Source organism: Hyla sarda, chromosome 8 (genome assembly GCF_029499605.1).
Source record: "Hyla sarda isolate aHylSar1 chromosome 8, aHylSar1.hap1, whole genome shotgun sequence".
NCBI lineage: Eukaryota > Metazoa > Chordata > Amphibia > Anura > Hylidae > Hyla > Hyla sarda.
The window spans coordinates 226760110-226776137 of NC_079196.1; the positions used below are offsets into that span (position 1 = coordinate 226760110).

The 16028-nt window shown below is 45.6% G+C and overlaps 2 protein-coding genes across 13 annotated transcripts in view; one reads left to right on the plus strand and one right to left on the minus strand.

Moving 5' to 3' along the window:
* Positions 1–291: 291 nt before the first annotated feature.
* The window catches only part of TRIM72 (tripartite motif containing 72), a 103438-nt gene continuing 87701 nt past the window's right edge, over positions 292–16028 (minus strand). For 6 of the 12 annotated variants that reach the window (XM_056536812.1, XM_056536813.1, XM_056536814.1 and 3 more), the window contains 7 exons: positions 13910–13954; positions 9652–10048; positions 6617–6712; positions 6309–6539; positions 4730–4752; positions 4493–4611; positions 294–974 (listed from right to left, as the gene is read on the minus strand). In XM_056536812.1, the coding sequence (XP_056392787.1) occupies positions 409–974; positions 4493–4611; positions 4730–4752; positions 6309–6539; positions 6617–6712; positions 9652–10048; positions 13910–13954 (1477 nt within the window). In that variant the 3' untranslated portion in view covers positions 294–408. Of the gene's footprint in view, positions 975–4492; positions 4612–4729; positions 4753–6308; positions 6540–6616; positions 6713–9651; positions 10049–13909; positions 13955–15205; positions 15383–16028 lie in introns of all 12 variants that reach the window. The other 6 variants (XM_056536817.1, XM_056536821.1, XM_056536822.1 and 3 more) reach the window with 3 other exon arrangements.
* The window catches only part of LOC130285441 (apoptosis-associated speck-like protein containing a CARD), a 42580-nt gene continuing 32993 nt past the window's right edge, over positions 6442–16028 (plus strand). Inside the window, exon 1 of the mRNA XM_056536837.1 lies at positions 6442–6546. The gene's annotated coding sequence lies outside the window, so the exon portion shown is untranslated. The remainder of the gene's footprint in view (positions 6547–16028) is intronic.

Genomic DNA, 16028 nt, shown 5'->3' on the forward strand with positions numbered 1-16028 from the left:
GCTCTTTCCTTCATGGCACTGAGGCCGCTATTTGTGAACCAGGCCTTAGCGTTCAGCTCGGACCTTCCCCGGATGGCAGACCTGGATAAGCGGACCCTCACTAAGTATAGTTGAGTACCCCTGTTCTATCGTCTATCATACAAATCAATCAGCAAATGGGGTGGGAAACACTTTATTGGTGCAAACGTCATCATACCCCAATATATAGTGTTCGGTAGGCCTGTGGCAGATCAGGATGTGGCAGGATAGTGATTCCCATCTAACATAGTCCTTGCTTACTCTGGAGACTATATATATATATATATATATGTATATATATATATATATATATATATATATATATATATGCCCATGTGTGGCTATGTGTTATACATATATACGTCTATATAGACTGTGCCCTGGTGGCAATCAGTGGCCTCCAGTTGGCACATAGATCTTCAGGGGTTGGCTGTTCTTTCCCTTGTCGTGCCAGCAAACATCAAAGAAGGGATGGAGGCGCCCAGAGAAGCGCTCGTGGAAGGTGTACAGGAGTTTCACATTGTCCTCATCACCCGAATCAAAGAAGGAGATGACCCCGTCAGAGAAGCTCAGGTAGACGCCAATCTTCTCCGGGCGCCCGTCCACCCGCAGGAGACGTGGCTCCTTCTGCTCCGCGTGGGCCTCGTACACCTTCCCTTCCTTGCAACCAATGAGCCAAAAGCCATTGGAGGGGCAGGCGTGCAGCTTGCCCTTGCGGTTGGCGGTTTCGGAGATGACGCCCAGTGCCCACCTTGGCTTGTCCTCCACCAGCACCTCCCAGTAGTGTTCTCCTTCAGTGAAGCTTTCTTTGGTGACCAAACAGTTGCCTTTGTCGAAGCGTCCGGGATCGTCGGACACAGGCTGCTTGTGGTCAGAACACTCCACTGATTTACCGTCTGCCGAGACCACCAAGTTCTGCTGGGCTGTGTCTGGGTCAAAGGTCAGGTTTTCCAAAGCTTAAAAAAGAAATTTAAAAAAATGAGGATTGACACAAATTTGAATATAAATAAATAAACTATTGACATTTGAGGACCACAAGTGATTTATTATGGAAAGTGTAGATAGTAATAGGATTGTACTGCCATCTAGTGGTAACAGCTGGTATTGCATCTACCATATTTCTCAGCAATCGCAGTTTGGCTACCACTGACGCTGGGCTCCGCCACAACCGCCCGTTTCTATTTTTTTGCCTTTAACGGCCGCTAGTGTGACGGAGCCACACGGGGGCATAGTGGGCGCACACTCTTGAGCACCATTTCAGTTATACACTTAGTATCATTTTAATGATTCTAATAAATGTTACGTTTTGGGGCTGTCTGGAGTTCTGTACCCCTGACATTGCGCTCTGGGGTAATTGTGTTTATGGGCACAGAGGATCCCGTTCACTTGAATGGGATTCTTTGAGGTCCCTTATTGTAGCCGTTACTCCGCCGGTAGATAGCGGGAGAAAAAGACGGTACAAGCTAAAGTTTTTCTCCTGTTATCTTCTAATGGCCGTCACACTCCGGGCACTAACGCACTGTGAAAGGAGCATTTTATAGGTTACATCAGTGTTTTCACAACCAGGGGGCCTCCAGATGTGGAAAAACTACAACTCCCAGCATGTGGAAAGGTTAGCCAGGCCTGGTGCAAGGATTTTTTCCACCCTAGGCAAAAGCTCATTTTGCCGACCCTTGACCTTGGCCATTGACTCCACCCTGTGACACACTGTAACAAACCCCCTCCTCGTGTAATCACCTTACTACTGGGGTGACACACTGTAACAAACCTCCTCCTCATGTAATCTCCTTACTACTGGTGTGACACACTGTAACAAACCCCCTCCTCATGTAATCACCTTACTACTGGGGTGACACACTGTAACAAACCTCCTCCTCATGTAATCTCCTTACTACTGTGGTGACACACTGTAACAAACCTCCTCCTCATTTAATCTCCTTACTACTGGGGTGACACACTGTAACAAACCCCCTCCTCATGTAATCTCCTTACTACTGGGGTGACACACTGTAACAAACCTCCTCCTCATGTAATCTCCTTACTACTGTGGTGACACACTGTAACAAACCTCCTCCTCATGTAATCTCCTTACTACTGTGGTGACACACTGTAACAAACCTCCTCCTCATGTAATCTCCTTACTACTGGGGTGACACACTGTAACAAACCCCCTCCTCATGTAATCTCCTTACTACTGGGGTGACACACTGTAACAAACCTCCTCCTCATGTAATCTCCTTACTACTGTGGTGACACACTGTAACAAACCTCCTCCCCATGTAATCTCCTTACTACTGTGGTGACACACTGTAACAAACCTCCTCCTCATGTAATCTCCTTACTACTGATGTGACACACTGTAACAAACCTCCTCCTCATGTAATCTCCTTACTACTGGGGTGACACACTGTAACAAACCTCCTCCTCATGTAATCTCCCTACTACTGGGGTGACACACTGTAACAAACCTCCTCCTCATGTAATCTCCTTACTACTGATGTGACACACTGTAACAAACCTCCTCCTCATGTAATCTCCTTACTACTGGGGTGACACACTGTAACAAACCTCCTCCTCATGTAATCTCCTTACTACTGGGGTGACACACTGTAACAAACCCCCTCCTCATGTAATCTCCTTACTACTGTGGTGACACACTGTAACGAACCTCCTCCTCATGTAATCTCCTTACTACTGGGGTGACACACTGTAACAAACCCCCTCCTCATGTAATCTCCTTACTACTGGGGTGACACACTGTAACAAACCTCCTCCTCATGTAATCTCCTTACTACTGTGGTGACACACTGTAACAAACCCCCTCCTCATGTAATCTCCTTACTACTGGGGTGACACACTGTAACAAACCTCCTCCTCATGTAATCTCCTTACTACTGGGGTGACACACTGTAACAAACCTCCTACTCATGTAATCTCCTTACTACTGGGGTGACACACTGTAACAAACCTCCTCCTCATGTAATCTCCTTATTACTCGGGTGACACATTGTAACAAACCCCCTCCTCATGTAATTACCTTACTACTGGGGTGACACACTGTAACAAACCTCCTCCTCATGTAATCTCCTTACTACTGGGGTGACACACTGTAACAAACCTCCTCCTCATGTAATCACCTTACTACTGGGGTGACACACTGTAACAAACCTCCTCCTCATGTAATCTCCTTACTACTGGGGTGACACACTGTAACAAACCTCCTCCTCATGTAATCTCCTTATTACTGGGGTGACACATTGTAACAAACCCCCTCCTCATGTAATCTCCTTACTACTGTGGTGACACACTGTAACAAACCTCCTCCTCATGTAATCTCCTTACTACTGGGGTGACACACTGTAACAAACCCCCTCCTCATGTAATCTCCTTACTACTGGGGTGACACACTGTAACAAACCTCCTCCTCATGTAATCTCCTTACTACTGTGGTGACACACTGTAACAAACCCCCTCCTCATGTAATCTCCTTACTACTGGGGTGACACACTGTAACAAACCTCCTCCTCATGTAACCTCCTTACTACTGGGGTGACACACTGTAACAAACCTCCTACTCATGTAATCTCCTTACTACTGCGGTGACACACTGTAACAAACCTCCTCCTCATGTAATCTACTTATTACTCGGGTGACACATTGTAACAAACCCCCTCCTCATGTAATTACCTTACTACTGGGGTGACACACTGTAACAAACCTCCTCCTCATGTAATCTCCTTACTACTGGGGTGACACACTGTAACAAACCTCCTCCTCATGTAATCACCTTACTACTGGGGTGACACACTGTAACAAACCTCCTCCTCATGTAATCTCCTTACTACTGGGGTGACACACTGTAACAAACCTCCTCCTCATGTAATCTCCTTACTACTGGGGTGACACATTGTAACAAACCCCCTCCTCATGTAATTACCTTACTACTGGGGTGACACACTGTAACAACCCCCCTCCTAATGTAATCAATCAAAGGTATTGGCAGGGTTTTTCTGGATGGGTTCTTCGGCGCCCCCATCAACACTGCGCTCTAGACAGCTGCCTATTTTGCCTATAGGCAAAGCTGGCCCTGAGTGTAGCTAGTAATAGGGTTGTACTACCACCCAGTGGTCCCACCTGGTATTGCATCTACCATATTTCTCAGCAAGCAGTTTTATAGGCTACATCAGTGTTTCCCAACCAGTGTGCCTCCAGCTGTTGCAAAACTACAACTCCCATCATGTGGAAAGTGTAGCTAGTAAAGAGGTTGTACTGCCACCCAGTGGTAACAGCTGGTATTGCACCTACTATTTTTCAGCAAGCAATTTAATAGGCTACATCCACGTTTCCTAACCAGGGAGCCACCAGGTATTGCAAAACTACAACACCCAGCATCAGCTGCCCGGGCATGCTGGGAGTTGTAGTTTTGCCACAGCTGGAGGCACCCTGTTTGGGAAACACTGGGCTACATTCTCACCTGGCATTAACGCCCGGAACATCTTCCTCCACACCTGGAACTTGAACTCATCAGATATAATGGGAAGCTGAATATCCAGGCGCCCGGGAAGAGGAGACTCCGACAAGATTTTACCAAGTCTGTACGAAGGAGAAGGTCGGAAAAGGTCAAGTGGGTGTAATGCAGCAAAGGGGTCGGGGGTTATATTGGGGTTGGATGAGCCATAGGACGGCAAAAGAAAGGGGAAAAAATCCTTACCTGGAAGACACCACGCAAAATTTCTGATAAGAAGAAAAATAAAAGAGATTATATTAGAGGAACAAATTAGAATCTTTTTTAAAATTAAATTTAAAGGGGAACTCCGGAGGGGAAAAAAAAATTGTTCACAAATCAACTAGTGCCAGAAAGTTATACAGATTTGTAAATTACTTCTATATATAAATCTTAATCCTTCCAGTACTTATCAGCTGCTGTATGTTCCAGAGGAAGTTCTTTTCTTTTTGAATTTCTTTCCAGTCTGATCACAGTGCTCTCTGCTGCCACCTCTGTCCATGTCAGGAACTGTCCAGAGCAGGATAGGTTTGCTATGGGGATTTGCTCCTACTCTGGACAGTTCCTGACATGGACAGAGGTGTCAGCAGAGAGCACTGTGGTCAGACTGGGAAGAACTACACAACTTCCTCTGTAGTATACAGCAGCTGATAAGTACTGGAAGGATAAAGATAAAGTCATTTATAAATCTGAATAACTTTCTGGCACCAGTTGATTTGACATTTTTTAGTTATTTATTTTTTCCTCCGGAGTATCCCTTTAATTTATAGGGGTACTCTGGCCCCAAGACATCTTATCCCCTATCCAAAGGATAGGGGATAAGATGTCTGATCATGGGGGTCCCGCAGCTGGGGACCCCCACAATCTAGCATGCAGCACCCACCTGTAAGTACTGCCGTAAGCGATGGAGGCTCTCAGTCTTATGCCTCCTGACTACGGGGGCGGGAACTCCGCCCCTGTGTGATGTCACACCCTGCCCCCTCAATGCAAGTCTATGGGAGGGGGCGTGACGGACGTCCTCCCATAGACTTGCATTGAGGGGGCGGGGCGGGGCGTGACTCTCGGCCAGACCCCCGTAATCAGACATCTTATTCCTTATCCTTCGGATAGGGGATAAGATGTCTTGGGGCCGGAGTACCCCTTTAAAATCTCCTAATTTGAGTTTGAGTACAGGGAAACCTCTTTAAAAGACCATCTCATTTTACCCAATCCCTTACATCACTAACCCCAAACTTAATCCCCACCCCTGTCTCCACCACAAAACTAATCCTAACTCATAACCCTAAATCCACCACTAACCCCAACATTAAAGGGGTATTCCAGGAAAAAACTTTTTTTTATATATCAACTGGCTCCAGAAAGTTAAACAGATTTGTAAATTACTTTTATTAAAAAATCTTAATCCTTTCAGTACTTATGAGCTTCTGAAGTTAAGGTTGTTCTTTTCTGTCTAAGTGCTCTCTGATGACACGTGTCTCGGGAACCGCCCAGTTTAGTAGCAAATCCCCATAGCAAACCTCTTCTAAACTGGGCGGTTCCCGAGACACGTGTCATCAGAATTTCTTTCCAGTCTGACCACAGTGCTCACTGCTGCCAAGAACAACCTTAACTTCAGAAGCTCATAAGTACTGAATGGATTAAGATTTTTTAATAAAAGTAATTTACAAATCTGTTTAACTTTCTGGAGCCAGTTCATAAATATAATATATATATATATATATATATATATATAAGTTTTTTCCTGGATAACCCCTTTAACCCTTCTATCACCGTCCATTTCTCTTACCCGCAGGAATTCTGTCTGTTCCTGTCCTTCCAGGTCTTTCAGGACTCCGTCCATCTGGCCGAGCTGCTCCACATAATGGGCCATGGTCTTCCTCTCCCCCAGGAGGGCGGCGCTGGCATTTACCTCGGCCTTGTCTGCCTCTTTACATAGTGAGGACTCCATGATGTTCAGATAGGAGCGCATGGTGTTCAGCTGATCCTTCACACTGGACTTAAACCGGGAAACTGTGTCCTGGAAGGTGAGATATGTGTCATACACAAGGGCAAGGAGAGGGGAAGGTGATGAGGACGACCACCGCCGACACCGACCTTCACTTCAGCCACCTGTCTGTCCAGCAGAGCCACCGTCTTCTCCTTCCTCAATCGGGCCTCCTGCAGAACAACCTGCTGCTGGGGGAGTTGTCTCTGAGAGAGAATATAAGATGTCAGTGTCTCCTGTATACATACATTACATTACTGATCCTGTACTGATCCTGAGTTATATCCTGTATTATACCCCAGAGCTGTACTCACTATTCTGCTGGTGAGGTCACTGTACATACATTACATTACTTATCCTGTACTGATCCTGAGTTATATCCTGTATTATACCCCAGAGCTGTACTCACTATTCTGCTGGTGAGGTCACTGTACATACATTACATTACTTATCCTGTACTGATCCTGAGTTATATCCTGTATTATACCCCAGAGCTGTACTCACTATTCTGCTGGTGAGATCACTGTGTACATACATTACATTACTTATCCTGTACTGATCCTGAGTTATATCCTGTATTATACCCCAGAGCTGTACTCACTATTCTGCTGGTGAGATCACTGTGTACATACATTACATTACTTATCCTGTACTGATCCTGAGTTATATCCTGTATTATACTCGAGAGCTTTACTCACTATTCTGCTGATGAGGTCACTGTGTACATACATTACATTACTTATCCTGTACTGATCCTGAGTTATATCCTCTATTATACACAGAGCTGTACTCACTATTCTGCTGGTGAGATCACTGTATACATACATTACATTACTTATCCTGTACTGATCCTGAGTTATATCCTGTATTATACCCCAGAGCTGTACTCACTATTCTGCTGGTGAGGTCACTGTGTACATACATTACATTACTTATCCTGTACTGATCCTGAGTTATATCCTGTATTATACCCCAGAGCTGTACTCACTATTCTGCTGGTGAGATCACTGTGTACATACATTACATTACTTATCCTGTACTGATCCGGAGTTATATCCTGTATTATACTCCAGAGCTGTACTCACTATTCTGCTGGTGAGGTCACTGTGTACATACATTACATTACTTATCCTGTACTGATCCTGAGTCCTGTATTATACCCCAGAGCTGTACTCACTATTCTGCTGGTGAGGTCACTGTGTACATACATTACATTACCTATCCTGTACTGATCCTGAGTTATATCCTGTATTATACCCCAGAGCTGTACTCACTATTCTGCTGGTGAGGTCACTGTGTACATACATTACATTACTTATCCTGTACTGATCCTGAGTTATATCCTGTATTATACTCCAGAGCTGTACTCACTATTCTGATGGTGAGGTCACTGTGCACATACATTACATTACTTATCCTGTACTGATCCTGAGTTATATCCTATATTATACTCCAGAGCTGTACTCACTATTCTGCTGGTGAGGTCACTGTGTACATACATTACATTACTTATCCTGTACTGATCCTGAGTTATATCCTGTATTATACTCCAGAGCTGTACTCACTATTCTGCTGGTGAGATCACTGTGTACATACATTACATTACTTATCCTGTACTGATCCTGAGTTATATCCTGTATTATACCCCAGAGCTGTACTCACTATTCTGCTGGTGAGATCACTGTGTACATACATTACATTACTTATCCTGTACTGATCCTGAGTTATATCCTCTATTATACACAGAGCTGTACTCACTATTCTGCTGGTGAGATCACTGTATACATACATTACATTACTTATCCTGTACTGATCCTGAGTTATATCCTGTATTATACCCCAGAGCTGTACTCACTATTCTGCTGGTGAGGTCACTGTGTACATACATTACATTACTTATCCTGTACTGATCCTGAGTTATATCCTGTATTATACCCCAGAGCTGTACTCACTATTCTGCTGGTGAGATCACTGTGTACATACATTACATTACTTATCCTGTACTGATCCAGAGTTATATCCTGTATTATACTCCAGAGCTGTACTCACTATTCTGCTGGTGAGGTCACTGTGTACATACATTACATTACTTATCCTGTACTGATCCTGAGTTATATCCTGTATTATACCCCAGAGCTGTACTCACTATTCTGCTGGTGAGATCACTGTGTACATACATTACATTACTTATCCTGTACTGATCCTGAGTCCTGTATTATACCCCAGAGCTGTACTCACTATTCTGCTGGTGAGGTCACTGTGTACATACATTACATTACCTATCCTGTACTGATCCTGAGTTATATCCTGTATTATACCCCAGAGCTGTACTCACTATTCTGCTGGTGAGGTCACTGTGTACATACATTACATTACTTATCCTGTACTGATCCTGAGTTATATCCTGTATTATACTCCAGAGCTGTACTCACTATTCTGATGGTGAGGTCACTGTGCACATACATTACATTACTTATCCTGTACTGATCCTGAGTTATATCCTATATTATACTCCAGAGCTGTACTCACTATTCTGCTGGTGAGGTCACTGTGTACATACATTACATTACTTATCCTGTACTGATCCTGAGTTATATCCTGTATTATACTCCAGAGCTGTACTCACTATTCTGCTGGTGAGGTCACTGTGTACATACATTACTTATCCTGTACTGATCCCGAGTTATATCCTGTATTATACTCCAGAGCTGTACTCACTATTCTGCTGGTGAGGTCACTGTGTACATACATTACATTACTTATCCTGTACGGATCCTGAGTTATATCCTGTATTATACTCCAGAGCTGTACTCACTATTCTGCTGGTGAGGTCACTGTGTACATACATTACATCACTTATCCCGTACTGATCCTGAGTTATATCCTGTGTTATACTCCAGAGCTGTACTCACTATTCTGCTGGTGAGGTCACTGTGTACACACATTACATTACTTATCCTGTACTGATCCTGAGTTATATCCTGTATTATACTCCAGAGCTGTACTCACTATTCTGCTGGGGAGGTCACTGTGTACATACATTACATGACTTATCCTGTACTGATCCTGAGTTATATCCTGTATTATACTCCATAGCAGAATAGTGAGTTCAGTTGTGAAGTAAATACCCGATCCCTCCTTGTACCTTCATTTTGGTGTGGGCCTCGGAGGCGGTGATGATGTTGTGGCCCTTGTGTTTCCCCAGGGAGGCGCACACCCCACAGATCAGCTCCTTATCCTGCTCACAGAAGACACTCAGCGGGTCCAGATGTTCCAGACAATGACCCTGTGGGACCTGCTTGAAGCTTTGGACCAGATGTTCCAGCTGACGATTGATGTGAAGGGTTTCAGGGCGGATCGGGGCCTGGCATGTAGGGCAGAGTGTGGAGCCATTTTGTTCCGGGCTCTTGGGGGTCTGGGTCAGGCAGCTCTGGCAGAACGTGTGTCCACATTCAGGTGTGATAGGTGATCGGAAGAGCTCCAGACACAGCTGACAGGTCAGGTCGTTCTGCATGCCCTGTACTAGCTGGGGGTTCGCCATTCTGGGGACAGAGGGGTAAGAAAGCAGCAATGAATCATGGGTAATGTTTATTGTTAAATCATACAAGCAGTATGTGGACCCCGACTGTGGAAAAATCCAGCCCACCCCTCACATTCTCCTTTATTCTTATCTGATTTTGGTTCCAATTTGTAGATTTCTGAAACCTTATTTTCTGTACATAAACTAACAGCATTTAGAGGACTGCTTTACGGCAGCCATGTGGACCATAGGAGTCTATAGTCTAAAGATGAATCACTGACATCTATGAAAGAGTGTTGTGGGCATGCTCTGTGATCTGTGCAGTGAGGAGGGGAAGTTCAGCTACAATCACCTCACCTATTGATGGAAGAGTGTAATAGGCATGCTCCGTGACCTGTGTAGAGATTAGTGTGTACGGAGGTTGAGAAGGTGAGTTGTGCCCACCACAAGTCACCGAGCAAGCTCACTGCAGTCTTCCATAGAAGTCAATAGGAGAGTGAAGTGAGCATGTTGGATGAAATGTGCAAAGGTCAGTATGCGGTGGGGAGGAGGAGGTGGGTTGTGATCATCACCTATTGATTTCTATGGAAATGATTGTGGGTGTGCTTTGTGACCGTTGCAGATGTCACTGAGCAGTGAGGAGAAGGTAGGTTGCAATCATCACCTACTGAGCTCTACCGAAGAATGTAGTGCTCTGTGACCTGTGTGGAGATCAGAGTTTAAGGAGGGAGAAAACTTTTCCTGTGACAATCACAGGTCACAGAGCATGCCCACTGTACTCTCCCTTTATAGTCAATAGGAGAGTGCAGTGAACGTGTTGGGTGACTTGTGCAGAGGTCATTGTGGGGGAGGAGGCAGGTTATGATATCACCTATTGACTTCTATGGGAGATTGTTCTGGGCATGCTCTGAGCAGAACAGTAAATATTACTTATCTACTTTTATTGGAAAGTGTTGGCGAGCTCTTTGAACAATGAAGAGGTCACTGTACCTGAAGGAGGAGGTGAGCCGTAGCCATCACCTATTGATTTCTATGGGAATGGTTTTAGGCATTCACTGTGCAGTGAGGAGAAGTTGAGCTACAATCATCTCACCTATTGACCTCTACGGGAGAGCGTAGTCGACATGCTCTGTAACCAGTGTAGAGATTACTGTGTACGGAGGGCGAGAAGGTGAGTTGTGCCCACCAAGGTTACCTAGCAAGCACACTGCAGTCTCCATAGAGGTCAATAGGAGAGTGCAATGAGCATGTTGGGTGACTTGTGCAGAGGTCATTGTGCGGTGTGAAGGAGGAGGCGGGTTGTGATCATCACCTATTGACTTCTATGGGAGATTGTTCTGGGCATGCTCTGTACAGAACTGTAAATATTTTATTGGAAAGTGTTGGCGAACAAGTGTTGAACAATGAAGAGCTCACTGTACCTGGAGGAGATGGTGAGCCGTAGCCATCACCTATTGATTTCTATGGGTTGTGGGTGTGCTTTGTGACCTGTGCAGAGGTCACTGAGCAGTGAGGAGAAGGTAAGTTGCAATCATCACCTATTGAGCTCTACGGGAGAATTTAGTGCTCTGTGACCTGTGTGGAGATCAGTGTTTAAGGAGGAATAGAAAAGGTCGCCTGTGACCATCACAGGTCACAGAACATGCTCACTGCACTGTCCCTTTAAAGTCCATTAAGGAAGAGAAGGTGAGCGGTGGCCATCACTCACACTCACTGCACTCTTCCATAGAAGTCAATAGAAAAGTGCAGTAAGCAAGTTCAGTGACTTGTGCAGAGGTCATTGTGGAGGAGGTGGCAGATTATGACCAACTCATTTCTATGGGAGATTGTTGTGGGTGTGCTCAGGGACCTGTGCAGAGGTCACCATGCAGGGATCTCATCTATATATACACGTGTCACCTGTCATTGTAATGCTTTCTGTGATGAAAAGAGAAGTTTTCAGGACATGCCAGCTTCTTATTAGGCTCAGTGGCCAGAGGGAAAACTTCAGGATTATTCCAGCACAGATAAAAGAAGAAAAGAAAAGTCCAAAAAAAAAAAATCCTTGAAATATAAGATTAACTTAAAAACAACCGGTCGGTTCCTGCTGACAGATCCCCTCCAGGATCAGCCCCAGGCTGTGTAATCCCGAACTGCAGAGCTGCAGATCATCCCAGCTGGAAATGACAGGAATCCAGGGGCGGGGCGGCTGTGGCTTTAAATAGAATATTAGGAAAGACCGGGGAGGTCATGTAACATGGAGGGGGGATCCTAATAATAATGTCTCTGCACTGTGTACACTGACACATGAGTCCTCTATATTACATCCTATGACACACATAAAATCTCCATGCTTTACACTGCATCAGTTTCTAAACAAAATTATTTCCAAAACAATTATATAAAGCTCCTGTTCCCACCATAGTAGTCACACACCTGATGTCTGCAATGTCTCTATGACAGTATTTCCAAACCAGGGGGCCTCCTGCTGTTGCAAAACTACAACTCCCAGCATGCCCGGACAGCCTTCGGCTGTCCGGGCATGCTGGGAGTTGTAGTTTTGCAACAGCAGGGGGCAGCCTGGTTGGAAAACATCTCCCTATGACAACACTGAAGTGCCCAGGACATGCTGTACTGCCATGAGGGCAGAGGGGGCGCCGGAGCTGCAGTATTATCTCCCGAAACAATGACGTGAAAAACAGTTTAGTATTTGATACAATGTAACGTTCTTGTTTTGCAATTGAATTGAAACAATTGTTTCCAGTTATCAGTCACATGACAAGATACAATCTATTGTTCCCGATTATCATCAGAGGCCTGTAGCGCAGATGAATTCACTCTACTGCTCCCAGTTGTCAGCCATTTTATACGCTCACTGTAGTGTTTCGCAACGGGTTGAATGACAGGAAGTGAAGAAACCCCCCCAGATCTATGCGATCCCCCCTTTACATTGATCTGTGTGACTGACATAGCCAGTTCTTAGCTCATATTAGCTACTTAAAGGGGTACTCCGCTGCTCAGCATTTGGAACAAACTATTCCGAACGCTGGAGCCGGCGCCGGGAGCACGTGATGTCATAGCCCCACCCCCTCCTGAAGTCATGCCCCGCCCCCTCAATGCAAGTCTATGGGAGGGGGCGTGACATCCGTCACACCCCCTCCCATAGACTTGCATTGAGGGAGCGGGGCGTGACGTTATGAGGGGGCGAGGCTATGTCATCACGAGCTCCCGACGCCGACTCCAGCGTTCAGAACAATTTGTTCCAAACACTGAGCTGCGGAGTACCCCTTTAATCTCCCACTAAAGTTCCTCTAAGGCAGAGCTCCCCTTTATTATTACATATAGAGATGGAGACCTTGTAAAGGATTGGGCAGAGTTCTGACCTGACTTAAAGGGGTACTCCAGTGGAAATTTTTTTTTTTTTTTAAATCAACTGGTGCCAGAAAGTTATACAGATTTGTAAATTACTTCTATATAAAAATCTTAATCCTTACAGTACTTATCAGCTGCTGTATGCTTCACAGGAAGTTGTGTAGTTCTTTTCCGTCTGACCACAGTGATCTCTGCTGACACCTCTGTCCATGTCAGGAACTGTCCAGAGCAGGAGAGCTTTGCTATGGGGATTTACTTGTACTCTGGACAGTTCCTGACATGGACAGAGGTGTCAGCAGAGAGAACTGTGGTCAGACAGAAAAGAATTACACAACTTTCTGTGGAACATACCTCAGCTGATAAGTACTAGAAGGATTACTATTTTTAAATAGAAGTAATTTACAAATCTGTTTAACTCTCTGACCCCTGCTGATTTGAAAGTATATACTTTAAGTATAGGAGACAATATTAATAAGGAGAAGTAAAAGCGTGAATGGTTGTGAAGGTCACGTAGAGGTGAATGAGATCTTACCTGAAGGTTGACCAGGAAGTCACCGGGGACGTGGAGGAAGGAGACCTGGGATCAGGGAGGAAAGAGAGAAAGTATTAGGAGGAGAGGTGGACGCCACCTAGAAGTGAAGGAGGCCAGGGACATGGACAGACAAAGAGACCAAGGGAGGTCAACTATATCCAGGAGAAAATCACACAGAGGAGAGGAGGACAGGAAGGTGGAAAGACGAAGAAGAATAACCAAGGGAGGTCAACTATATCCAGGAGAAAATCACAAAGAGGAGAGGAGGACACCACCTAGAAGTGAAGGAGGCCACAGAGATGGACAGACAAAGAGACCAGGGAAGGTCCATTATGTCTTCAAAAAGGTCACAAAGAGGAGAGGAGGACAGAGAGATGGACAGACGAAGAGAAGAGACCAAGCGAGGTCCACTATATCCAGGAGAAAGAAGTCACACAGAGGAGAGGAGGACACAACCTACAAGTGAAGGAGGCCAAGGAGATGGACAGACGAAGAGAAGAGACGAGACCAAGGGAGGTCCACTATATCCAGGAGAAAGAAGTCACACAGAGGAGAGGGGGACACCACCTCGAAGTGAAGGAGGCCAAGGAGATGGACAGACAAAGAGGAGAGACCAAGGGAGGTCCACTATATCCAGGAGAAAGAAGTCACACAGAGGAGAGGGGGACACCACCTCGAAGTGAAGGAGGCCAAGGAGATGGACAGACAAAGAGGAGAGACCAAGGGAGGTCCACTATATCCAGGAGAAAGAAGTCACACAGAGGAGAGGTGGACACCACCTAGAAGTGAAGGAGGCCAAGGAGATGGACAGATGAAGAGAAGAGACCAAGGGAGGTCCATTATATCCAGGAGAAAGAAGTCACACAGAGGAGAGGAGGACACCACCTAGAAGTGAAGGAGGCCAAGGAGATGGACAGATGAAGAGACCAAGGGAGGTCCAATATGTCCAGGAGAAAGTCACACAGAGGAGAGGAGGACAGCACCTGGAAGTAAAGGAGGCCAAGGAGATGGACAGACGAAGAGAAGAGACGAGACCAAGGGAGGTCCACTATATCCAGGAGAAAGAAGTCACACAGAGGAGAGGAGGACACAACCAGGAACTGGAGGAGGCCAGGGAGATGGACAGACGAAGAGACCAATGGAGGTCCAATATGTCCAGGAGAAAGTCACACAGAGTAGAGGAGGACACTGATAGACTGTCCAAGACACCAACAGATATAGAGCCTGGGAGAGGGGCCACACGAGCTGCTGACCAGGAGAGAAGACAATGACCAAGAACACGAGCAAAGAACTAACCAGAAAGCTGGAGATGTTGTCCAGAAGCCGGAGATACTGACCAGGACAGGTGCCACTGAGGAGGACGGTGACAGCAGCTGGAGGAGGGGCGCTGCCAGCCCTGGATGTCCAGCAGATATACCCGGCCCCTCCACCCACAGACGGTTATTTCTGACACAGTTATCTGTCCTGGAACAGCTGAGAGTCATGGAAGGCCAGGAAGCCATAAAGGAGTCGTCGTATTACATAGTATCAGGGCTGGGACATGAGCGGATAATGCATCACACCCCATACTACAACACCGGAGACCGTACATATTACCATCCCATGTCACTATATACAAGATGTAAATACCAACTGTGCACGGACACTCACTGGCCACTTTTATAGGTACACCTCTCTGAGTTCTGGGTTGGACCTCCTTTATACTTTCTCCAAGGTGCTGGACATGTTCCTCAGAGATCACACAGTTCCTTCATATAGACATGATGACATCACACAGTCCCTCCTATAGACATGATGACATCACACAGTTCCTTCATATAGACATGATGACATCACACAGTCCCTCCTATAGACATGATGACATCACACAGTTCCTCCATATGGACATGATGACATCACACAGTTCCTCCATATAGACACGATGACATCACACAGTTCCTCCATATAGACATGATGACATCACACAGTTCCTCCATATGGACATGATGACATCACACAGTTCCTCCATATGAACATGATGACATCACACAGTTCCTCCATATAGACATGATGACATCACACAGTTCCTCCATATGGACATGATGACATCACACAGTTCCTCCATATAGACATGATGACA